We start from the raw sequence: 27,510 nt of genomic DNA, 5'->3' as shown, positions 1-27,510 counted from the left end.
CCATTCCTGAGCAAGCTTGGCACTGCTGGTAGTCTGATCCTGCAGCTGAAACAGTTTTAAGATACGGTCCTGGCGCTTGCTGGTCTTTCTTGGGCGCCCTGGAGCCTTTTTGACCACAATGGAAGCTCTCTCCTTGAAGTTCTTGATGATGCGATAGATTGTTGACTGAGGTGCAATCTTTGTAGCTGCGATACTCTTCCCTGTTAGGCCATTTTTGTGCAGTGCAATGATGGCTGCACGTGTTTCTTTAGAGATAACCATGGTTAACTGAAGAGAAACAATGATACCAAGAACCAGACTCCTTTTAAAGTGTCCAGTGATGTCATTCTTACTTAATCATGACTGATTGATCCATTAACACAGGTGTGGGTGTTGATTAGGACAGGGCTGGCGATCAATCACTAAAACGATGTTAGCTGCTCCTTTTAAGGCAGGACTGCAATGATGTTGAAATGTGTTTTGGGGGCTAAAGTTCATTTTCTGGGCAAATATTGACTTTGCAAGTACAGTAATTGCTGTTAAGCTGATCACTCTTTGACATTCAGGAGTAAATGCAAATTGCCATTACAAAAAATGAAGCAGTAAACTTTGGAAAAATTACTATTTGTCTCATTCTCAATACTTTTGGCCATGACTGTATATACCCCAAATGGTACTTATAAAAAGTACAAAACCAAGCCTTCACACAGCTCTATTGACGGAAAAAGGAAAAAAGATCTGGGTCTCAGAAGCTGGTGAAACAAACAAAATTTTTTCTTCATACAAATTTCTCATTTTTTTCAACACTCAATAAAAAATGTTATAAGTTTGGTATCACTGTAATCATACTTGCCTAGGGAATTGTACTGCCAGACCATTTTTACAGTATAATGAATGCCGAAAAAACAATACCCAAAAAGCAATCGCTGAATTACTCACCGCACTTAGACTTTTTTTCCCCAATTTTACAGAACATTGTTACGAAAAAGTAATCATGTCATTAAAAACTTCAACTTATCCCACAAAAGAACAAGCCTTCATATGGCTTTGCTGATGGAAAAATAAAAAAAAAAGTTTGGCTTTCGGTTGAAGAGAAGAAAAAAAAACAGAAGTGCAAAGATGAAAATAGGGCAGTGCTGGAAGGGGCTTTAATAGATTGGTTGATAAAGAATTCATATGCACAAGATAGATACAGGAAATCCATCCATTAAAGAGGATCTATCACAAAACTTTTAATTTTTTTATTTTATTTTAAAAGCTGATGTAATACAATATATGATTTGACATAAATTTCATTAAGAAACCATATACCAAAACTGAGAAAAATCCATTTTGAAGGCACGATCATGAAAACGATATTCAAATGATATGCAAATAACCCAACATCAGCTGAATTTGCCTCCAAGAAGATCTCCCACACTCCTCTGTTTTGTGGATCTCCTTTTCCCATGATACAAAGGAAAATGTATAGATATGGGCACTACCAGATAAATCGGGATCAACCTACCATATAACTGAAAAATGTACCATAAAGAAAGAGAAGAAAGAGAAGAAAAGAAGTATGCAAATGCCCACAATAAGGCCACTGCCGAACCCTGAGAAAATGTATAAACCATATAAACATGGTGAAAAGTAATAAATAATTAAGACAATAATAATATCATGATGTTATAATATCCACCAATAAAAGTCAAAAATTAATGGAAAATGATGATATCATAGTATTCAAACCAGTAAGTGGGACACAAGAAATAGTAATGGTGACCGTCACACAAATAACCATCAGAAGACAAACGCATAAAAACAAAGTCCAGTAAATATAAAAACCAAAAGGGACCTGTGAAAAAAGGCAACGATATGATGAGGATAGATAGACCTCACGCATATCGCCACCCAATCTGTGGCTTCCTCAGGGGGAGAGTGTGGCTTCCTCACAGTAGATGTTTTAACGATTAGCACTTGGACCAAAACTATCGTTGTCTGCATGAGCCCTTAGGCCACGTTCACATGTTCAGTATTTGGTCAGTATTTTACATCAGTATTTGTAAGCCAAAACCAGGAGTGGAACAATCAGAGGAAAAGTATAATAGAAACACGTCACCACTTCTGTATTTATCACCCACTCCTGGTTTTGGCTTACAAATACTGATGTGAAATACTGACCAAATACTGAAAATGTCCTAAGGGCTCGTGCAGACGACCGTAGTTTCGGTCCGAGTGCTATCTGTTAAAACATTCGATTGCACTCAGACCAATGTTATTAAGTGAGGATGTGAAAATATCTGATTTTTATCTTGGACCGAGTGGTCCAAGGAAAAAAAATACAGCATGCAAGAATTGCCTCAGATAATTGGATGGTACTCGGCCATTCAAGTCTATGGGTCTTCCGTGAAAAAAAATCAGAGCGTACTTAGATGACATCCTAGTATGGTCCGATTTTCACAGACTGATAGAATGGAGAAGGTGGAGAATTTTTTTTTCTTCACATCTGAGAAAAACGGGTCCCACTCCGCTCAGAGTCTGATCAGAGTCGGATTAGCATTATTGGTCCTTTTTTCTCGGATGCAGAACATATGGTTGTGTGCCTCAGCGCAAGTGATATTGAAAATTGAGAAAGAAATCACTTTTCTTCATTTGCATAAAAAGCTTGTGCCAAGAAAAGGGCTCAATGTTGGAATATGATTTGTTGGTGAATTTTATGTCAAATCATACATTTAATTACATCTGCTTTTAAAATAACTAATAACAATTGTAGTGATGGGTCCTGTGTGAAGTGAATTTGTCAGCAGAATTTCACATCAAACTATATATATGCGCATTTAGCTCTTTCAAAGACAAGTCCAACAACACCTTTACGTGGCCAGTACTTTCCTACATTACTAAGAAATTAGTGTCTGAATTGAGAAGCAAATGAGAACTATTAGAAAATCTGAAGCCTGTGTCACTCCAGCTCTATTTTCCCACCTGCCACCTCCAGGAGTTGGTACTGACAGATCCCGTTAAGGCTGGAGATGTAGCTTTCTTGTGATAATTTCCTTTATGCTTTCTTACAAGATAGTCACCTTTTGACTTTGGATAATTTGTCAGATTTAGTGTTACAATATTAATCTCCGTTGATGTTCTGTTATCATCCGAAGCATAAATAACTATGGCTGACTGCCAGCTATCAGTCTGATCTCCATCTTTTGGTTCGTGGACGCTTGCTATGACTCCAACTGTATTAGAGTTCCCGGATGTATCCACGTTCCTTACCTTGGAAGTGGAAATCTGTGTTTCTCCTGCAAAGCATAAAACATTCAATTATCACTTATGTGTGGGCATTTGTTAAAAAAAATCTGCAAAGTAAAGTCTAAAACCTACTTTCACTTAACCCCTTCTATTACTTGCACACTGCCCAATAATATTATTTATGATAGTGTTCATAATGAACATGAGCATGTTTGGTAAGTAATTACCCAGACACGTACCTAATAAAGCCAGCAAGCCCATTACCGTTAGCACTGGTTTTCTCACCATCTGGACATGTGGCGGCTTAGTGTTGTTCATCTGGAACCTTGCTGTCAGTGTCCTCTGAGTAAAGTAGTGAGGGTAATAGTTCATGAAAGCATTATCATTGCTTAGCAGGCTGTAGTTCATGCTGGGGTTCCCATCTGAATGCATGTAATCCAGGTGCTGATCTATTACCTAGATACACATATTACAATAAATGTATATTATTACATTATAATCAATTGTCGTGAGGTTATTGTAACTATATTAAAATGATCTTTACTACTTCCATAATAATTTATAAAACGGTAATGATTCTAGTGCTACTTTCCAACGCAGTAGCGCATGATATCAGTACCGGATGCTTAGCAGAGAGAACCAATTATAAGACCCATTACCATAGATGTATGGTACATTGTATATGCTTTTTATAGCCATTCAATAACTGGGTGACATTAAGGCAAATTAAAGGAATTTTACTGTATAGCAAGCATTTATATAAGCAGTATAGTCATTACAGGCACATTCATATAGAGTCTGATGGGTTCTGTAGTTGTTAATGCTGTGACAATAATCATCTTGGAATTATAGTTGAGGCTACATGAGAGCGCATACTTTGTTACAGACCATGCCCTTCAGTTGCATTTTGCCACTAAGAGCAGATTCAGAATAGCAGGTCTTAGATGGGTACCATGCATATTCCAAGTATGATCCTATATGAGTAGGCAACCCTTTGGTAACTCACATGACACCCCTATGTTCACCCATATGGCACTGCTATGGTCGCTCACATTGCACCCCTATGGTCACTCATATGGTCCCCTATAGACACTCACATGGAAGCCTTATGTTCATTCACATGGCAGAGTTCTAATAACTCATATTGCTCCTCTATGGTCAAGAACATGGCACCCCTTCGGTCACTCAAAAGGCACCCCTATGATCACTCAAACGGCACACCAATATCACTCATATCGTCCCCCCACATTCACTCACATAACTTCCCTCACTGGCTCACTGAGGTCACACACATTGAATCTTTGTAATCACTCACATGGTTCCCCTATGGCAGTGTTCCCCAAATCCAGTCCTCAACAGATCACACTGTCAGGATTCCTTAGTACTGCATAGGCAAATTGAGTAATCACCTGTGCAATACTAAGGAAATCCTGAAAACATCATCTTTTGGTGGCTCTTGAGGACTGGAATTGGGGAACACTGGTCTATGGTCCCTCACATGGCTCCTATATGGTCACTCGCATAACTCCCCTTTGGTCATTCACATGACACCCTTATAATCACTCACATACAGTGCTGGCCAAAAGTATTGGCACCCCTGCAATTCTGTCAGATAATACTCAGTTTCTTCCTGAAAATGATTGCAATCACAAATTCTTTTGTATTATTATCTTCATTTAATTTGCTTGCAAGGAAAAAACACAAAAGAGAATGAAGCAAAAATCAAATCATTGATCATTTCACACAAAACTCCAAAAAAGGGCCGGACAAAAGTATTGGCACCCTCAGCCTAATACTTGGTTGCACAACCTTTAACCAAAATAACTGCGAACAACCGCTTCCGGTAACCATCAATGAGTTTCTTACAATGCTCTGCTGGAATTGTAGATCATTCTTCTTTGGCAAACTGCTCCAGGTCCCTGATATTTGAAGGGTGCCTTCTCCAAACTGCCATTTTGAGATCTCTCCACAGGTGTTCTATGGGATTCAGGTCTGGACTCATTGCTGGCCACCTTAGAAGTCTCCAGTGCTTTCTCTAAAACCATTTTATAGTGCTTTTGGAAGTGTGTTTTGGGTCATTGTCCTGCTCGAAGATCCATGACCTCTGAGGGAGACCCAGCTTTCTCACACTGGGCCCTACATTATGCTGCAAAATTTGTTGGTAGTCTTCAGACTTCATAATGCCATGCACACGGTCAAGCAGTCCAGTGCCAGAGGCAGCAAAGCAACCCCAAAACATCAGGGAACCTCCGCCATGTTTGACTGTAGGGACCGTGTTCTTTTCTTTGAATGCCTCTTTTTTTTTCCTGTACACTCTATGTTGATGCTCTTTCCCAAAAAGCTCTACTTTTGTCTCATCTGACCAGATAACATTCTTCCAAAACGTTTTAGGCTTTCTCAGGTAAGTTTTGGCAAACTCCAGCCTGGCTTTTTTATGTCTCGGGGTAAGAAGTGGGGTCTTCCTGGGTATCCTACCATACAGACCCTTTTCATTCAGACGCTGACGGATAGTACGGGTTGACACTGTTGTACCCTCGGACTGCAGGGCAGCTTGAACTTGTTTGGATGTTAGTCGAGGTTCTTTATCTACCATCCGCACAATCTTGCGTTGAAGTCTCTCGCCAATTCTTTTCCGTCTTCATCTAGGGAGGTTAGCCACAGTGCCATGGGCTTTAAACTTCTTGATAACACTGTGCACGGAAGACACAGGAACATTCAGGTCTTTGGAGATGGACTTGTAGCCTTGAGATTGCTCATGCTTCCTCACAATTTGGTTTCTCAAGTCCTCAGACAGTTCTTTGGTCTTCTTTCTTTTCTCCATGCTCAATGTGGTACACACAAGGACACAGGACAGAGGTTGAGTCAACTTTAATCCATGTTAACTGGCTGCAAGTGTGATTTAGTTATTGCCAACACCTGTTAGGTGCCACAGGTAAGTTACAGGTGCTGTTAATTACATGAATTAGAGAAGCATCACATGATTTTTCAAAGGGTGACAATACTTTTGTCCACCCCCTTTTTTAGGTTTGGTGTGGAATTATATCCAATTTGGCTTAAGGACAATTCTTTTTGTGTTTTTTTCATTGAAGACAAATTAAATGAAGATAATAATACCAAAGAATTTGTGATTGCAATCATTTTCCGGAAGAAACTGAGTATTATCTGACAGAATTGCAGGGGTGCCAATACTTTTGGCCAGCACTGTAGCTCTTTTGTGGTCACTTGTATGGCTCTCCTGTGGTCATTCACATGGCTCCACTGCTGTCACTCACATGGCTCCTCTATGGTCACTCACATGGCTCCTCTGTGGTCACTCACATGGCTCCTCTGTGGTCACACATGGCTCCTCTGTGGTCACACAGATGGCTACTCTATAGTCACTCACATGGCTCCTCTATAATCACTCACATGGTTACTCTGATCACTCACATGGCTCCTCTATAATCACTCACATGGTTACTCTGATCACTCACATGGCTCCTCTATAATCACTCACATGGCTACTCTATAGTCACACACATGGCTACTCTGTGGTCACACACATGGCTACTCTTTGGTCACACACATGGCTCCTCTGTGGTCACACACATGGCTCCTCTGTGGTCACACACATGGCTCCTCTGTGGTCACACACATGGCTCCTCTGTGGTCACACACATGGCTCCTCTGTGGTCACACACATGGCTCCTCTATGGTCACACACATGGCTCCTCTATGGTCACACACATGGCTCCTCTATGGTCACACACATGGCTCCTCTATGGTCACACACATGGCTCCTCTATGGTCACACACATGGCTCCTCTATGGTCACACACATGGCTCCTCTGTGGTCATACACATGGTTCCTCTGTAGTCACTGCCATGGCTCCTCTATGGTCACTCACATGGCTCCTCTATGGTCACTCACATGGCTCCTCTATGGTCACTCACATGGCTCGTCTGTGGTCACACCCATGGCTCGTCTGTGGTCACACCCATGGCTCCTCTGTAGTCACACCCATGGCTCCTCTATGGTCACACACATGGCTCCTCTATGGTCACACAGATGGCTCCTATATGGTCACACACATGGCTCCTCTATGGTCACACACATGGCTCCTCTATGGTCACTCACATGGCTTCTCTATGGTCACACACATGGCTCCTCTATGGTCACACACATGGCTCCCCTATGGTATGGTCACTCACATGGCTCCTCTATGGTCACTCACATGGCTCCTCTATGGTCACTCACATGGCTCCTCTATGGTCACTCACATGGCTCCTCTGTAGTCAGTCCCATGGCTCCTATATGGTCATACACATGGTTCCTCTATAGTCACTCACATGGCTCCTCTGTAGTCAGTCCCATGGCTCCTCTATGGTCACTCACATGGCTCCTCTGTGGTCACACACGGACACAGCTCTAATCTGCATGTATGCTCCCTCCTTTGCCAGAGGTCATATAGGAGGTTTCAGTGCTAAAATCTGAGTACTTCATGCTATGATTGCATTCCTGATTACATTAGTTTGCTCTCTTACCTGAATTAGAGCAGAGATAAATGGGAAAAAAATGTAAAAAGCAGCGAAATGAAAAAAAATCAACCAAACTTAGCTACAGAGTAAAAGTAAAGATTTACTTTACTTAGAGATGTATTTTTTAGCCAGAATGGAAACAGATGGAAATGGAATAAGAAATGTGTGAATTTCACTCATACAGACCCAGTGCATTTATATACAACTATATATTGCTGAATTCTATGAACTGATGTCATCCATAAGTACCAGACTCTACTAATGTTAAGCCTTTAGTAGGCTTAACCCTCTGCTAATCAGATGATGGAAAGGACCTTAACAATACCAGGGTGGTGGCCTTTTCCTTAAGGCGATAAAGCCTACAGTTCACACCTGACAGAGGACACACATGTATTCACTCAGTTAATATTCACGCCTGAGTTTTGGTGTGGTTTTGTCATGTCACAATTATTTTGGATGCATTACGACACACATGAGTAAAGCTTTAGGCCTCATTCACAAATCCTTATTTTTTGGATCAGATTTTTAGCGGTGTTTGATCAGTCACTTTTTACCATCAGTGTTTTATCATTTAATCTCATATGCAAATAAAACTGATGGAGTTTTTTAAGTGTCTCTTTATTTCCATGGACCCATAGACTTAAATTGGTCAGATTGGTATGTCTCCTTTTTTGAGGACATTGGGCTGTAATAAACATGGACACGTGACAGCTCTATAGACTATAAAGGATACGTGTTCTGTCCGTGTAAACCATGGTTAACACATGTTCATGAAAAATGGATGTGTGAATAAGGCCTTACTGACAGATCTCCTCTCCATCGCATACTAAATGCAACATTTCTACTTTTCCAACTGTGAGATTGTAAGGATTGTTGTTCAAGCAATGTGATAGCATATGTTTGAACGTCTTAAAAATACATTTCTTTCTCAGACAGGGAAAAAAAAACCTGTTGTATACCTCATCAGCACAAAGTTGTACTACCTGAAAGAAGCGATGCGATCTCTTTAACCTGTTAATGACTTATGATGTGCATTTTCGTCATAGATCAATAAGGAATGTATGAAGCTGGCTTTGAACTGAGACGGCTTCAAACCAGGCAGATGTCGGCTGTGTTACATAGCCGGCATCTGCCTGAAACTGCAGCGAGGAGTGCCTTCTTCGATTGCTGAAGTTTAACCATTTAAATCCCATTGTCAATCTTTGACAACAGCATTTAAATTACATCATTGCTGGTGAGTACTCAAACCAGCTTCCATCTGCCTCACGCAACATGATCCCGGGGAACCGTTAGGCTATCATGGCAGCCATAAACTGCCATCTTGATCCTCCTATGATCAACCACAGGCTGGACTTCATAGGAAAACCGCTATATACTTACTACACTGCTCAAAAAAATAAAGTGAACGCTCAAATAGCACATCCTAGATCTGAATAAATGAAATATTCTTATTGAAAACTTTGTTCTGTACAAAGTTGAATGTGCTGACAACAAAATCACACAAAAATCATCAATGGAAATCAAACTTATTAACCAATGGAGGCCTGGATTTGTAGTCACCCCCAAAATTAAAGTGAAAAAACACACTACAGGCTGATCCAACTTTGATGTAATGTCCTTAAAACAAGTCAAAATGAGGCTCAGTATTGTGTGTGGCCTCCACGTGCCTGTATGACCTCCCTACAACGCCTGTGCATGCTCCTGATGAGGTTGCGGATGGATCTCCTCCCAGACCTGGACTAAAGCATCCGCCAACTCCTGGACATCTGTCCCAGATGTGCTCATCGGATTCAGGTCTGGGGAACGGGCGGGCCAGTCTATAGATTCAATGACTTCATCTTGCAGGAACTGCTGACACACTCCAGCCACATGAGGTCTGGCATTGTCCTGCATTAGGAGGAACCCAGGGCCAACCGCACCAGCATATGGTCTCACAAGGGGTCTGAGGATCTCATCTCGGTACCTAATGGCAGTCAGGCTACCTCTGGCGAGCACATGGAGGGCTGTGCGGCCCTCCAAAGAAATGCCACCCCAAACCATTACTGACCCACTGCCAATTGCCAATCCTGGTGTTCTGTGGCAAATGCCAAGCGTCCTGCACGGTGTTGGGCTGTGTGCACAACCCCCATCTGTGGACGTCGGGCCCTCGTACCACCCTCATGGAGTCAGTTTCTAACCGTTTGTGCAGACACATGCACATTTGTGGCCTGCTGGAGGTCATTTTGCAGGGCTTTGGCAGTGCTCCTCCTGTTCCTCCTTCCACAAAGGCAGAGGTAGCGGTCCTGCTGCTGCGTTGTTGCCCTCCTACGGCCCCTCCACGTCTCCTGGTGTACAGGCCTGTCTCCTGGTAGCGCCTCCAGCCTCCGGACACTACGCTGACAGACACAGCAAACCTTCTTGTCACAGCTCGCATTGATGTGCCATCCTGGATGAGCTGCACTACCTGAGCAACTTCTGTGGGTTGTAGAGTCCGTCTCATGCTACCACGAGTGTGAAAGCACAACCAACATTCAAAAGTGACCAAAACATCAGCCAGAAAGCATTGGTACTGAGATGTGGTCTGTGGTCCCCACCTGCAGAACCACTCGTTTATTGAGGGTGTCTTGATAATTGCCAATAATTTCCATCTATTGTCTATTCCATTTGCACAACAGCATGTGAAATTGATTGTCAATCAGTGTTGCTTCCTAAGTGGACAGTTTGATTTTACAGAAGTTTGATTTACTTGGCGTTATATTCTGTTGTTTAAGTGTTCCCTTTATTTTTTTGAGCAGTGTATATTGTGGTATTGCAATATATAGTATAGTAAGGTTCAAATTCCTTTAGGGGACTAAAAATAAAAAAAAATGTTTTACGAAATAGAAAGAAGAAATAAATAATAAATTTGAAAATGAGAAAAACACCCCTTTCCTCCATTAAAAATAATGGTCAATTATTCAATATTCAATTAGACCATCTATTAGATTTCCTAACAAAAGTAAAATAGGGGGAGGGGTCCTGGTCCTGTGGCACTGAATGCCCTCCAGAGTGCACACAGAAGTGGTACTTCTTCTATTACTAATGCTATAGCAATAAATATGAGAACATATAAAAAGACATTTCCATACCTTTATAACCATGGCTGCATATGTAACATCACCTCTCCAAGATTGAGGTGTGGACCAACCTACTAGAGGGTCAGCCTCATCATTGTATATAGGAATGTGTTGAAAATGTGGAAAGCGTTGTTGAATTTCGCTAACAGTATCGATTTCTTGCTCCAAAATATGATAAGAGCTTCCTCCACCCTACAACACAAAAAAGTGAAGCATATGGTTTTCATGGATAGTGCAATGTCATGGTTGCACCACAAGAGGGCGATCAAATAAAGGGATAGCTACAGCATGGGCAGGCTAATTGGCATGAGCGATACTTAGTAATCACAAAATGCAATCATACCGCCCATACAAATATGGCTTTAAAACAGAAAGATAATCTCTTAGCAATAGAGGAAAACAAAAATAGTAAAACTGAGTATTTTGAGCTGTGAAATTCAGTTAAAAATATTTAGCTTACTAATAAAAGAGCGGACAAACATTTAACTGTGTCCTTTCTGACCTTTCCTCTTGGCCTGACATATCTAGAGATGAGTGGCACTAGTTTACCATCATTTTGTGACATTCTGTAGGAAGTTGATGCTATATGTGTCTATAGTTGGCCGCCCAGTGGCCATGATGTGTACTGCAGCTCAGTGATGATTGGCTAGCATATCATGGTAGTATATTGAATTTTTACTGAGAAACTGGATTCCTTAGACTAATTCGCACAAAAAGTAAGGGTGGATATATCAGTATGGAAATTAATATAAATGAACAACCTTCATAAATCCTACACAAAAATTTTTATTCCTGTGAATATTTATTCCACCAGCACAAAAGTCATAAATACAGCATCCAAAACAGCACAAAGTCACCATATTAGGGTTTTATAGCTCATATGGTACAAACCTTTTTATGCAGAGCAATGTAATCCAGTCTCATTCCTGTCTCCCCAGTAAAGAAATTGGTACCATTATAGCAATGACTCAGAAGACCCCAGCAAATTGGTGACTTTGGTGGCGAGTGGCACGAATCTCCTGGGCCACCAAATCTTAATTTTGGACTTGCTTGGTTAAGACCCTCAGAGCAAGCATCATAGTAGTTCTGGAAGCCTAAAGAACAGAATACATTTCTAGCTGTTATCCGAGGCGGAAATGGGCATGAGACAAAAAATGGCGGCTTCTAGATGGCTATCACATAGCAGCGTGTAGTAATAATGTTAGAATACTGATTATCATGCTATTCGTCTCTGTAATTGTTCTTATATTGTATTACTAACACTTTTGCACCCATCACCAAATTTTTCATTTTTCGCTCATGTCTAATTAATACTAGGAGGCGGAGGAAGTTGAGTAGTTGTCATGTACAATATATGGCCAAAAGTATGTGAACACTTTCATAATGGAAGGAAAGATTTCACTATCTGGCAGTCTTATAGATGACTGAGTTTGGCAGATGGCTAGAGAACACTGCCTACCAAAATGCATAGTCCCTGCGGTAAAATTTGGTGGAAGAGGGATAATGGTATTGGGCTGTTTTTTTTTTTTCGTTTTTTTTTTAAGATATAGACTTGGCCTCTTATTTCTAGAAAAGGGTAAAGTTCACGCTTCAGCATACCAAGACATTGTGCTAAATTGATAGGTTGATGGCATATGCTGCTGATCTCTGTGACTGGCTGCAGTGGTGACATCCGCTGTTGACATGACGTCACCAAAACACCAGGACCAGAGCAGCAGCAAGGAACCAGCGCTAGAACCAGGGAGGGTGAGTACCTGCTGAGTTTGTTATTTTAAGCTTTTTATACAGTTTGGGACCCACTTTTCTGAAGGTGGACATTCCCTTTAAATGTTTTTTTTTCTCCTTCAGGTTTTGAAAAATGCCTGGTGGAAAAAAAGAGTCATGTCTTTAAAGGGGCTCCCGATGGAATCCCTTAGAAGCTGTCCAATCAGGCTGCAAAAAGCACTTCAGGACAAAAAAAACTCTTCAGTAACACTTCAAAAACTCTGCTGCTTGGATTGCACTTGTCCCAATGTTATTCAATGAGTCAGTGCTGATCGCAGTATGCTGCGAGAGTCTGCATATATCGGATGAGACTCACACACGGATCATGTGTATGCTGTCTGTGTTTTTCTTGCGCACATTTCAGATCTCCCGGCTACCGCGAGAACCGGTAGCTCTGATTCAGTACCGCAAGCTTACGCTACTCCCGGCCATGGGTCACGAGCAATGACGCTACTGAGTTACTGACATCATCGAGCATGAAACATGACCGGGAGGGACCTATGGAGCGTGGTTCTGAGAAAGACGCTCCATAGGTTGCTGTACAGAGTCGCTGGACATTGTGGGAATGCCATAGATTATGTCGTAGCTTCGGGGATTTTTTTTATAATAAATTGGTGAATGAGGGAGTGTATCTTGTTTTTACGTCTTTACCTCTCTTTTTATGTCTTTAAGGTTCCCATTTTTGGACTACTTCAGATTCGGTGGACTATGTCAGATTTTTTTTAATTTTTTTATTAAACTGGCAAACAAGGTGTGAGGGAGTGTTTTTAAAAATAAACTATTCTTTTCTGTGTGTTATTTTTGATTACTGGGTTAGTAATGGGGTGTCTGATAGATGCCTTTCCATTACTATCCCAAGGGCTTGATGTCAGCGGACATTACAAAGCTGACATCAACCCCATAAACCATTACCCCGATTACCAGCGCAATCGGGAAGAGACAAGGGAAAGCACCAGAATTGGCGTATCTCATGTGATTCACCAATTCTGGGGTGGGAGTGTGGGCTTGTATTTTTAGGCTGGGAAGGGCCCAACATCCAAGGACCTTCCCAGCCTGATAATATAAGCCCGCAGATGTCTGCTTTACCTTGGCTGGTTAGGAAAAATAAGAGGGACCACACGTCATTTTTTTATTTGTTTAATAGGTTTAATAAGGCTAAAAACACCCTTTAGTGCCTTTCATGTGGCTTTCAGGGGGCTTGTAACATTAAATATCTACAGGACATCTAGCTATTCTATCTATCTGTCTATCTTTGTATATAAGATTGCTTTGTTAGTTAGAAAACTAGCTTTCAATGACAGAGAATTACAGTATGTAAAATATGATGTTAAAAATGCATTGCATACAGATTGCATACGCATGTCACATGGATGACATACGGATACTAGTTGAGAAAAAACGCATTGTACTTGCATGACACTCGTCCTACTTTTCTGGATCAACTTCGGACCGATTTTTTATACTCTAGTGTGACTCCAGCCATAGGTTTAAAAACCACAAAGTTTCTACTGTTGGCTATGTAATTTCAAACACAGCAAGTAACATTCATGTGTTTTATGTGTCTTATAACATTTAAGTTGCATTTTTTCCCTATTAACATCAATAGTGAAAAAAATTGTGAAAACAAACTCTACATCCTGCACTTGGAATCACTTCTAGTATCAATATCCAGAACAGAGAAAAAAAAGGTTGTCAGCCTGATGGTTTCAGTGAAGAAACAACTATAATGTTCCGATAAAAGCCAATCTCTAAGGTCTATCGGTCTGCTAATATTGGTCTGCCAATAAGCAGGGTTGAGTAGGAATAAAATACCTGTTACTGTAATGGAGACATTGTCAAAATCATGATTGTCTGGTTCATTCCAAGTTTCAAAATTCCATGTCGAGACATGTTCTAAACCATACTTTTCTGTAAAAAGCAATAATATCGTTAAGGTACAAGACACAGAATTGCTTTCTTCACATCTAGGCATTTACTACATAACAACCAAATGAACAAATACTCTTAATGGTCCATTTAAAGGGATTGTCTACTACTCAAGACAACCATTTCTCAATCAGTATGACCTTGTAAAATATTAGCAGCTCTACTCACCTCTGGTCCGAGTGCCGTTCTAGCAATGTCGGCACTGGCTCTCCCAGCAGCTAATTAGCGCCAACACCGCTGGAACGGCGTCGGCTTTGGAGGTGAGTATAGGTTTTTTAATTTTATAAGGCGGGAACATAGTGATTGAGAAGGGGTTGTCCAAGTAGTGAACAACCCCTTTAAAGCCCGTCTGTGATGGGGCCACATGGCAACATGAGTCATATTGCGACATCGTAGCTACTGATTTCCTATGGTGTTGCGTTGAGATCGGTGACTGACCACAACTAAGTCACAAATTCTCAAATAATTCCAAATGAGTTGTCACTGGTTGCAAGTTGAATGAGACTCAGAAAACAGAGGACAATATTTGGAAGCAAAAATTGGTTGGTGTGCATTTAGGGTAGAAACACATGCAGTGGCCTTTGTCCAGCCAAGGTGCAGCCATGATGTATCTGAACATCGCACTGAGATTTGGTTTATCAATACGTTTTTTAAAAGTTTGTTAATAAATAACAATAACTAAATAGCAATTTTACATGCAGCCAATCAAATATAAAAATGGGAAAAATGTGCCCATTTGAGACAGTATTTCGGCCTGCGGATGCGCTACAGCTGCACAGTGACAGCTATGTGTGTCTGTATCAATAGTGGTGCAATAATATTATTATTTGATATTATGAGAAAATATGTAGTTAGGAGCTTTTCAAAGGAATCACTAATTCATGTGTAGCTAAACTAAGGCTCTAGGCGTTGTTCACATTGAACTTCAGGCAACAGGAGCACACGTGTAAAAATTCCTGCAAGTTACTCCCAATGCAAATTTTTTTTTAAAAAAATGACTGAACATAAAAATGAAATGGACATTTTTATTTTTTTTTGCTGTATTGAAAAACAAAGTATGCTCATTAGTGATGAGCGAGCGTGCTCGTTTAATTAACCCTTTATTCGAGCACGCTCGGGTGCTTTCCGAGTATTTTCGGCGTGCTCGTATATTATGTTTGAGTCCCAGCGTCTGCATGATTTATGGCTGTTAGACAGCATCAACACATGTAGGGATTGCCTGTTTGTTAGGGAACCCTCACATGTGTTGAGGCTGACTAACAGTCATAAATCATGCAGACGCTGGGACTCAAACATAATATATGAGCACGCCAAAGATACTCGGAAAGCACAGAAAGATATACGAGCACCCGCCCATCACTAATGCTCATACATAGCAGCAAAATTAATACCTATAGACATGAACATAGAGCATAGTGTCCAAGTACCATAGCAAAGCCTTGGAAAGTAACCACCGTTTTCATTTTTTCCCCATAAATCAATAATCCGCGTGAAAATAAAAAAACTTTGTAATACATCTTATCAGAGAAATCCGCTTCTTCCTCCTCCTAAAGTGGTCATTCATTCTCAATTCATGGATTAAATCTGTATTCAGCCAATACAGACTTTTCCATTACTGAGATAGGAGATAAAGGTTGGTTCTCATAAACTTCTATGGAGAACTGTAACTGTGGTTTCAGGAGAACTTGCAGCAGAAGGTCTGTGTTTGTCTCTTGCTCCTCCATAATTCTCCCCCCTTCATAGAACTTTATTAGCACCAACTGTCATCTCTTATATCAGTAATGGGGAAATCCGTCTTCACTGAATACAGATTTTACCCATGAATTGAGAATTATGAGAATGACAGATCAGTCCTGGCAGAGAAAGAAGCAGATTTCTCTGAAAAGATATATTACAAAGTTACTTATTTTCATGTGTACTATTAATTTAAGAAATATAAATTAAAACGATGGCTACTCTTTCAGAGGCAAAGAAATGGAAACAATTATGCATGCCTTTGCACAATGGACACTACCAACAACAGATGGATCTGATGGACTAATAAGGAAGTTCATCATGTACTATTGCAGTTTCTGTTATTTTTACAGGACTATATGTTGCACTATCCAGTGCGAATGTGAATAGAGCCTTATAAATAATCTTTTTATTTTATTTCCAATGTTAACACATATAGCTAGTATAAACATATTGTGTATACATAGACAATACTGGACCATAGCGACAATAATATATTGTCACTATACACACCATACCGATCACTGCCAGCATATTCTGTCCCCATTAATTCAACCTCCATGGAGCAGAAGACAGTGGAAGCAACTGTTTGGACAACAAAGGCTGTTTTCAATGAAACTTGGTAGTGTCACCATTGGAAAAATGATTGTTTTTGACCAAAGAATAAAAGAGTGCGCTTATTGCCCAGGTGTCGTTGAGATTCAGCCTTGGGCACAGACATGCCAAGAACCATGGTAGACAATGAATACAAGCGGTCAGCTGCTGCCAGGCTTTAAAGTCTGAAAAATATTTTTACTGATAATTTTCTAAGGCTTACAAAATACCACTGCTCTGATATTAGTGGCATCTTTCATGTTGTGGTATTGAATACATTTCTACTACCTTAATGTTCCTCCCATGCAGATTTATTTTAATACATCTGTATTTATGTGCATGTAGAGAAGTGTGTGTGTTAAAAACAGCTCACAGAAAAGGACAAAAATGAAAAAAAAATCACAGAAAAAAAAACAGCCTTACCAACACCAGGTCAGATTCCCAAAGCACAAGCAGGATGCGGCAGACCCCCATGATAAAGGCGGGGGCCGCACAGGTGCGAAGTACTGATGCGACAGCCACCCCTTCCATAAATTGGCAGATATGTGAATGGCTGTGTAGTATTAACAATGCACACAAATGCAGCTTATATAGGACGCCAGTCACACAGATAGGTGTGGTGCACTGTGTTTGTCTTACAGCCTATTAATGACGCCCATAATTTTAATTTTAGTGTGTGTTAATGTACTCATCTACGCCTCATTATACGGCGCCGCTCGGCTCCTCTTCTCAGTGACGTCACCACACGTCAGGCTAGCCGGCTCATTCTATGCTCTACGTGTGAGCCGGAAGTCTCTTTTACAATGACAGCCTATGGAGATCGTTCTAGCGCTCCATAGACTTATATTGTAATAGCAACTTCTTGGTCACACAGAGCGCAATGTGACCCGGAGAGTCTGCAGAGCGATGACGTCACTGAGAAGAGGAGCCGAACAGCACTGGATACTGGAGAAGGAGGCGGTAGGTGAGTGAGTATGTTCACACATATACACTACACTATATACACATATTAAGTTAAAAAAGAAAACTTAATGGGAGGGCTTCTTTAAATCCTATCTAGCCCATGACATTTTTATTTTGTGCATTATATATAGGAACATTGTTTTCTTCTATAACTAATGTGAACAGATATGCAATATACAAATTCCAGAAAGGACCTACAGTTTAGTTTTGCGTGTGACCCAAAAGCTATGTTCTAGTCATCTACTCACTCAACAGTTTGCACATTGGAATTGGTGGCCTTTCATTGCTCTTAGCTTCTCATATTTAAAGGGGTGTTCCCATCTCCAAGATCTCATCCCAATATGGAGTAGGTGTAATAATAATATTAGCATATACAGGTGCTTCTCACAAAATTAGAATATCATCAAAAAGTTAATTTATTTCAGTTCTTCAATACAAAAAGTGAAACTCATATATTATATAGAGTCATTACAAACAGAGTGATCTATTTCAAGTGTTATTTCTGTTAATGTTGATGATTATGGCTTACAGCCAATGAAAACACAAAAGTCATTATCTCAGTAAATTAGAATACTTTATAACAACAGCTTGAAAAATGTTTTTAAAATCCGAAATGTTGGCCTACTGAAATGTATGTTCAGTAAATGCACTCAATACTTGGTCGGGGCTCCTTTTGCATTAATTACTGCATCAATGCGGCGTGGCATGGAGGCGATCAGCCTGTGGCACTGCTGAGGTGTTATGGAAGCCCAGGTTGCTTTGATAGCAGCCTTCAGTTCGTCTGCATTTTGGGGTCTGGTGTCTCCCATCTTCCTCTTGACAATACCCCCTAGTTTCTCTAAGGGGTTAAGGTCAGGCGAGTTTGCTGGCCAATCAAGCACAGTGATATTGTCGTTTTTAAACCAGGTATTGGTACTTTTGGTAGTGTGGACAGGCGCCAAGTCCTGCTGGAGAATGAAATTTCCATCTCCAAAAAGCTTGTCGTCAGAGGGAAGCAAGAAGTGCCAGAAAATTTCCTGGTAGACGGCTGCGCTGACTTTGGTCTTGATAAAACACAGTGGACCTACACCAGCAGATGACATGGCCCCCCAAACCATCACTGATTGTGGAAACTTCACACTATACCGCAAGCAGCTTGGATTGTGGCCTCTCCACTCTTCCTCCAGACTCTGGGATCTTGATTTCCAAATGAAATCCAAAATTTACTTTCATCTGAAAACAACACCTTGGACCACTGAGCAACAGTCCATGTCTTTTTCTCCTTGGCCCAGGTAAGACGCTACTGGCATTGTCTATTGGTCATGAGTGGCTTGACACAAGGAATGCGAAACTTGTAGCCAATGTCTTGGATATGTCTGTGTGTGGTGGCTCTTGAAACAATGACTCCAGCAGCTGTCCACTCCTTGTGAATCGCCCCCAAATTTTTGAATGGCCTTTTCTTAACAATCCTTTCAAGGCTGCGGTTATCCCGGTTGCTTGTGCACCTTTTGGATACAGCACTCTGTGAACAGCCAGCTTCTTTAGCAATGACCTTTTGTGGCTTACCCTCCTTGTGGAGTGTGTCAATGACTGCGTTCTGGACATCTGTCAAGTCAGCAGTCTTCCCCATGATTGTGGAGCCTACTGAAACAGACTAAGGGACCTTTTTAAACATGTAGGAAGCCTTTGTAGTTGTTTTTTATTAATTATTCTAATTTACTAAGATAATTGCTTTTGTGTTTTCATTGGCTGTAAGCCATAATCATCAACATTAACAGAAATAAACACTTGAAATAGATCACTCTGTTTGTAATGACTCTATATAATATATGAGTTTCACTTTTTGTATTGAACTGATATAAATTAACTTTTTGATGATATTCTAATTTTGTGAGAAGCACCTGTACCTCCAATTAGAAATGTAGTATAGTTTTTCTGATTCACTGACTCTTTCCTTATGTGCAGGGCATTGCAAGACCTTAGGTATCTATGGTTACGACCATTAGCAACTAGCTAACTGTCACTATATCAGTGGTTGTAACCATGGATACCTAAGGTCCTGCAATGCCTGCACATGAGGAAAGAGGAATAGTGAATCAGAAGAACTATACTACATTTCTAATTGGAGGTATTTGCTAATATTATTATTATTACTACACCGACTACATATTGGGATAGGATCTTGGAGATGGAAATACTCCATTAATAAAAGTGGTTCAGAACGTTAATCATCAGATTCTGAATGCACCGGCGCTATGCTTCCCATTACAGAGACAGACACCACAATGATGCCCTGGCTGTATCTGCAGTTTGACTATTTTCGTGGCCTCCTTTAAAGAAAAAAGCCACAATGTGGATGTTAAAAGAGCTTTAGGGCTCATGCAGACGACCATATTTTCAGTCCGAGTGCAATCCAACAAAAAATCCAATGTTATCATATGGGACACATGTCTGATTTTTTTCCCTCAAAGTCTGTCCAAAGAAAAAATCACAGCATGCATGATTTGCATCCGATATTCAGATCACACGAGGCCATGCAAGTCAATGGGTCCATGAAAAAAAATCAAACCGCACTCGAATGACATCTGACTGCAGTCCGATTTTCATGAACTGACAATATGGAGAAGATGGAGACATTTTTTTCCCACCTTGTCCACATCTGAGAAAATCGCATCACACCTGATCAGAGTGTGATTAGCATAATCGCCTGATTCTCTCGGTTAAGAGAAAATATGTTGTGTGATTCCAGCCTTTTTCTGCGGTATGAGAAAGAGTACATTTTTAAATATGGTAGACTCTGTTCTGTTCAGGAGAATCTAAGTAAAGTAGGTTGATCCATTTTATAGTTTTTGGATATATCTTGCAGTGAGGGAAGACCAAAAAAGCACAAGGTTTGGGACCGGGCAGAATTCATCCATCCTGGGGATCAGTGATTTTGGGTATCAAAGTGGTGTGACCACACTTGTCTAACAATATCACCTATCTACTGAAAAGGTAATAACTTATGTAGGTGAAAGTACCCCTTATGTAGGTGAGAGCAAAACTTAAGAGACTTGAAATAACTAATTTCACACGCCCAATAAGGTTAAATAGGCAATCTCAAACCTCATAGGATATTTGTATTAACTCTTTGCAACTATCTAAATGGGTAAATGTGACACCCCAGGGGTCTGGTTGCCACAGTGATAGAGATATTACGTCTGAGAGCAGGTGGGAGGTCTCTTGGTCAGGGATCCTATGCATGCCACACCTCCTGCCCAGTCCTGGGAGGGGAAGAACTTCCCCTATATAAACCTAGGGCTGAGGCAGGGTTAGTGAGTAGAGAAGAAGTAGAGACAGAGAAGCAGATATAGGAAAAGAACATCAGGAGCTCTGTGGGAGCAGTGCTACAAGGAGTCAGGGGCTGGCAGCCGCAGAGCTCGCCCTGACTGAGAAGTTATCACCGGACCCGGAGTCCGAGGCTGTGGGGACTAACTCCTATCCAGCAGCAGAAACCGACCGGCAGGGGATTGCAGGTCCCCTGGCCCAGAAACCCGAAGGCACGGTCACACGCGTGGGACCAGCACCGCCGTCGTGGAGCGGAAGCTACTCGAAGGCCCCGAGTCACCGGCCATACGGGTGAGCACCACACGGTACACTCAGGGACGTGGGCTACTTATACCCGCCTCTAGCAAGGTAGCCGGAAGAGTATCGTTAGTTTGGGAGGCCTACAACTCCGCCTGGCCAGGGGAGATCCCATCTGCTCAAGGACTGACCAGGCCCCAATCGCTAGCCAGTACTCCGGGAGGGTCTATCTTTGTCACCAGTAAAGACCCTGAACTACACCGTACCGTCTCCGAGTGGTTTCTGCTACCCCCATCATCCACGTCGGCTGCCCTGAGGCCATACCCCTCCCGTTGGGGGTTATACTATCACGCTGCACAATCCTACCACCGGCCTCAGCGGTCTGCCCTGCAGCAGCAGCTCCTTAGCTGTACTCAACGGGTGGCGTAGTCGTCCAACATCTACCGCTAATACAGCGCCACTTAGTCTGACTCCCTGGGCACGGACCGGATCACCGCCACGAGACTACAACCCTAAAGAGATCCGGCTCTGGGTAAGCTCCCGCGTGCGCAACGCAGCGCGACACAGGCCCAGGGGCGCGTCAACTTTTGGCGTAGTCGGCAGGATTTCGTGCCCGCAACCACCGGGTACTGCGTGCCTGAAAAAGACTGTTCAAACTTACCTGTGGTGAAGATTCCCGCCATCTGGCGCCATCTTCCGCTTCCTTCCCGCCATCGGTGGAGTTTTCCCGCCATCCGGCGCCATCTTCGGCCTTCTTCCCGCCATACGTGGAGTTTTCCCGCCATTGGACGCCATCTTGAGGACGCCGCGCGGGAAGAAGAGGGGCGTGGACTCCGAAAGCGCGCGAGAACTGAAGCCCCGCCTCACGTCCGGACGTTGCGTAAGGTCCTGGAAGGAGCCCAGCAGACGCCGACGTCACAGGAGCGCGACGGAAGGTCCTCAACCCTGACGATCCACTGCGGAGCCGCGGCCTACGGAAGAGGATCATCGCAAGGTAGGCCACGGTCCACTAGGGGGGAGAAGGATGTCGGATACGGAGGAGAGCTTCACCGCTTCAACCCCCGCCAGCGCCACCGCTGTTGCGGTCATGCCTTTCACCATGCCCTATATCCCGGGGGCAGCCTGGCTACCCCAGTACTCAGGGGAGTCACATACCCTGCATGACTTTAGAGAAAAGCTGGATAGCCTCTTCCAGGTGTACCCCCTCACAGAGGAGCAAAAAGTGAGCATCCTGGTGGCCCAATTAACCGGGGCAGCCCAAAGGGAGGTAAAGTCCTGGCCACCTGGGGGGAGGACGGTCGCAGGGATACTAACCCGGCTGAGGGACACCTTTGATACCCGCACCTCAGCCGAGATCAAGCTTAGATTCTACGGGTGCAAACAGCGGGCACATGAGAGTATAAGGGACTATGCCCTGAACCTACAAGAGGCCCTGAGAGCCATTAAGCAGACCGACCCTGACGGCGTGGGAGACGAGGACAGGCTGTTGACTGAACAATTTATAGAGGGTTTATATTGCAATGCCCACCGAACCCAGTTGCGGGCAATGGCCTTACAGGACCCTCATCTGGGATTTGCACAGTTCAAGGACAGAGCCATCCAGGTGCTTCGAGAACCGGCACCAGGTGGCGTTGTGACCCCCAGACGCCCCACTACCACTTACCACCAGGAGGCGGCGCCCTTGTCGGCAGGGCCTGTGGGAGCTGGTGCGCAGGCTTTGAACAATGACCCGGCTCCAGACCTGCACCATCAGGTCCAAGAGCTAGCTAAAAGCGTTGCTGCGCTAACCCGAACTGTGCAGTCTTTACAGGTTTCCACTCCAGGGAAGATCCAGCTGGCATCCGGACCGGAGGACATCCCGTGGCGTCGACCAAGGAGGACCCCACCGGCCAGAGGAAGACCCAGCGACCGATACAACGAGGACGGACGACCCATCTGCCGCCGCTGCAATCAACCCGGACATATGGCAAGGTACTGTCCTTTAAACTGGCACAACCTGGGGTAGAGGGCCAACCCCCAGGAAAAAGATCACCAGGCCCATCGAACTGGCGTGACAAATATGTGGGAGGACGTCCAGTCTTACCCGTGGTACTGGATGGCATTCCTATGAGTGCCCTACTGGACACCGGGTCACAGGTCACCACCATCCCATACGTGCTCTTCAAGCAGTACTGGAATGACTCGGATATCACCCGCTACCCTGACGACGACTTGAGTATCATCGCCAGCAATGGTCAGCCCGTGCCACAGATTGGATTTAAAGAGGTGACCATTAAAATCGGTAGAGTCGAACTGGCAGCACAGGGACTGATCATTGTAGACATTGACAAACACGAGAGTCACCCAAAGATAACTCTAGGAACTAATGTAATTGAAAATTGTCTTGCAGAGGTGATTTTCCTTTTACAGCAGGTTGCCAAGAACGCCAGCTCCGGCCAGCAGCGAGTGCTCCAGAAAGAGATCCGGGCACTGATGCGACGGCAACAGCTAGAACTCTCCGGTGGTGAGATTGGTAGCGTGCGAATGTGTGACCCTTTCCCTATTGCCATGCCCCCGAAAAGTGAAATGATGATTTGGTGCCGGGCAGCTATTGGTCTGAGAGGTAGAGATTACCAGGCAATGGTAGAACCAGTTTACTCAGACAGTAGGCCCACCATTTTGACAGCACGGGGGGTGGTCAATGTACGCCATGGGAGGGTGCCCGTTCGCATAATAAATATCGGGAAGAGGGAAGTGTACCTGCCCCGGTATGCCACGCTAGCCAAATTGTATACCATCAATCAAGATTCCATACAGTCCGTAGAACCCTTGCCTCCATCTTCCCCGGAGGAAGGTAACGGCTCTCAGAAAACAATGGAGGACTGGTGTCAGCAACTACATTTGTGTACTGACTCCACTCCCTCACACCAGAAACAGGGAGTCTATCGGGTGGTTCAAGAGTACGAGAGAGTGTTTAGTAAACACCCGTTAGACTTCGGGCGAGTCAAGGGGGTAGAACACCACATCCCCATGGGAGACCATCCTCCCATAAAAGAGAGGTATCGACCCGTACCCCCTGCACACTACCAACACGCCAAGGGGATGCTTAGGGACATGAAGGAGGCTGGGGTGATCAGGGATAGCTGTAGCCCCTGGGCAGCTCCACTAGTCTTAGTCAAAAAGAAAGACAACACCATGAGGATGTGTGTAGATTACCGGAAAATCAACCGTATCACACACAAGGATGCGTACCCCTTACCAAGGATAGAGGAGTCTTTGGCTGCTTTAAGATCTGCTAACTTCTTCTCTACCTTGGATCTCACTAGCGGGTACTGGCAGGTTCCTGTAGCAGAGGCGGACCGGGAGAAGACCGCATTCACCACCCCGATGGGACTTAGCGAGTTTACCTGCATGCCGTTCGGACTCTGTAACGCACCAGGAACCTTTCAACGATTAATGGAGTGCTGTCTGGGCCACAGAAACTTCGAGACGGTCCTGTTGTACCTGGACGATGTCATCGTATATTCCAAGACTTATGAGGACCACCTGAAACACCTGGCGGAAGTGTTCGAAGCTCTGGCAAACTACGGCCTAAAGGTAAAACCCTCCAAGTGTCACCTCCTAAAACCAAAGGTGCAGTACCTGGGACACGTGGTGAGCGCTGACGGAGTGGCTCCCGACCCTGATAAGATCACCGCAATTAAGGAATGGCCAAGTCCCTCCAGTGTAAAGGAAGTGCGGCAGTTCCTCGGGTTGATAGGCTATTACCGCAGATTCATCCCCGGTTTCACCAAAAAGGCAGCTCCTATGCAGGACCTCCTGATAGGCCAGTCCCGGAAGGCCAAGAACCAGAAGCCGCCCTTCAAATGGGAGAAGTTAGAAGAAGAGTCCTTCCGCCAGCTGAAGATGGCCCTCACGGGGGATGAAATCCTGGCGTACCCTGATTACAGCCAGCCCTTTATCCTCTACACCGACGCAAGTAACATCGGGCTAGGAGCCGTACTGTCCCAGATCCAGCAGGGGAAAGAACGAGTAATCGCTTACGCCAGTCGAAAACTGCGACCCACCGAAAGAAACCCTGAGAATTACAGCTCATTTAAGCTAGAGTTCCTGGCAGTGGTGTGGGCAGTCACCGAACGCTTTAAGCACTACCTCGCTTCTTCCCGGTTCACCGTGTACACGGATAACAACCCGTTGACACACCTGGACACGGCAAGACTCGGTGCCCTAGAGCAGAGATGGATGGCCCGTCTGTCCAACTATGAGTTCACAATCAAATACCGGGCAGGACGCTCCAATACCAACGCGGACGCCCTGTCCAGGATGCCAAACCTACCGGACGTAGGGGAAGATCCAGAGGGACTGGAAGAAGTCGAACTCCCCGCGTTCCACCGTCATGGGACTATCCAGTATTCCCATCGGGTAAGGAGTAAGCAAGCCGCTACGGTTAACCCCTTGCCTCACTACAACTGGGAGGAAACGCAAGACAGTGACCCTGCCGTCCGACTGGTGAAGGAGATGCTGACTTGGCCAGAGGCTCGCCTTGACCCAGACGCTCCGGAGGAAGCCAAACAACTGTGGGCTGAGAAGAGTCGACTGTTCCTTTACAAGGGGAAGTTGTGCCGCAGAATGGTTAACTCCCGGACGCATGAACTAATCTGGCAAGTAGTGGTGCCACGAAGAGACGCAGCCATGGTGATGGAGGCATACCACGACGGGGCTGGACACTTCAGATGGAAGAAGCTGGAGTTCCTGCTGCGCGGGCGGTTCCACTGGGTAGGCATGAGGGGAACCATCGAGAGGTGGTGCAGAGACTGTGGCCCGTGCAACCTAAGAAGGAAGGACCGTGCCAGCCAGAAGACCCCCCTTCAGTCCATCGTCACCAAGCAGCCGTTGGAACTGGTAGCCTTGGATCATGTAAAACTGACCCCAAGCAGAAGTGGCTACGTCTACGCGTTAACCATTGTGGATCATTACTCCCGGTTCTTGGTTGTCGTCCCCGTTAAGGACTTAACAGCTCAAACAGCAGCTAGAGCCTTCCAGCAGCACTTCTGCCGTCCACACGGGTACCCGGACCAAGTGCTGACGGACCAGGGACCTGCCTTTGAAGCGGAGGTCTTCCAGGAATTCTGCAATCTGTATGGCTGCCGGAAGATAAGGACGACACCCTATCATCCGCAAACTAATGGACTCTGTGAGAAAATGAACCAGGTGGTAATGGATCTTCTGAAAACGTTGCCCCTGGAAGAACGCAGTCTGTGGCCTGAGAAGCTGCCCGACCTGGTGGACCTGTACAACTACATCCCTGTAGGTTCCACCAACTGTACCCCGGCTTACCTAATGAGGGCAAGGCCTGGTAAGCTACCTGTTGACCTGGAGATGGGAGTCCTGACACCCGAGGACACTTCACCGGAAGCAGACTGGGACACAGAGAGGCAGCAGCAGTACCGGAAAGTACAGGAGAGCGTGGAGCGAAGTCTCTGTCTCGCTAGGGAAAGACAAGAGAAAACTTACAACCAGTATGCTCCCGCTGTTCCCCTGGTACCCGGAGAGCAGGTCTTGAAGAGGAAGAGACGGCTCCACAAGTTGGACGACCAGTGGGAGAAGGACCCGTACACCGTACTGCCCTCAAGCCACGACAACCCAAAGGTCTGTACCATCAGTAAAGACGGAGGGGAAACCACAGCCATTGTATCCCGGGATCACCTGAAGAAGTGTCCCGAACAGCTAAGGAACCCAGAAGGAGAGCAAGAAGACCCTCGACCCGTAGAGGAAAGGGAAGATATGGTTAGTACTGTGCTCGGAGACTTCCCTCGGTCCTGGACTCAAGTCAATGGTGCAGTTGTGGTACCCGTCCTCACGTTCCTCCAACCAGCATCCCAAGTGCCTACGGAGCAACAGGTAGAGCTGGAAGAGCAGCCGGTCCAGGAGGCAGCAGACTCCACACAAGCAGAACAGGAGGATCAACCCTCTGCTCATAGTGAGCCTGCCGTACCCCTAGTGAGCCAAAGAGCCCGTAGACAGCTGCCCAGTTTACCCTTGACAGCTCCTACACCCTGTAGTTCAGGGCCAGACAGTCAGCTCCGTAGGTCCACTAGGGCCACTAGAGGCCAGTTACCCGCACGTTGGAGGATTTGAAGTGTTTAAATTGTTTTATTTGTGGTCACCTGTCTGTTACTTGTAAATA

General features: G+C 44.2%; 1 protein-coding gene across 2 annotated transcripts in view; it reads right to left on the bottom strand.

The window, feature by feature from the left end:
• The window catches only part of IDUA (alpha-L-iduronidase), a 157,624-nt gene that overhangs the window by 12,769 nt on the left and 117,345 nt on the right, over positions 1-27,510 (bottom strand). For both annotated transcript variants that reach the window (XM_073637075.1, XM_073637076.1), the window contains 5 exons: positions 14,397-14,492; positions 11,712-11,914; positions 10,833-11,012; positions 3,447-3,663; positions 3,042-3,257 (listed from right to left, as the gene is read on the bottom strand). In XM_073637075.1, coding sequence (XP_073493176.1) covers positions 3,042-3,257; positions 3,447-3,663; positions 10,833-11,012; positions 11,712-11,914; positions 14,397-14,492 — 912 coding nt within the window. The remainder of the gene's footprint in view (positions 1-3,041; positions 3,258-3,446; positions 3,664-10,832; positions 11,013-11,711; positions 11,915-14,396; positions 14,493-27,510) is intronic.

The sequence above is a fragment of the Phyllobates terribilis genome, unplaced genomic scaffold (assembly GCF_046119375.1).
Source record: "Phyllobates terribilis strain yellow unplaced genomic scaffold, ASM4611937v1 Scaffold_1__5_contigs__length_1240528914, whole genome shotgun sequence".
NCBI classification, from domain to species: domain Eukaryota; kingdom Metazoa; phylum Chordata; class Amphibia; order Anura; family Dendrobatidae; genus Phyllobates; species Phyllobates terribilis.
The sequence above is the reverse complement of the archived record's forward strand: the minus strand, read 5'-3'. Positions and strand labels throughout refer to the sequence as shown.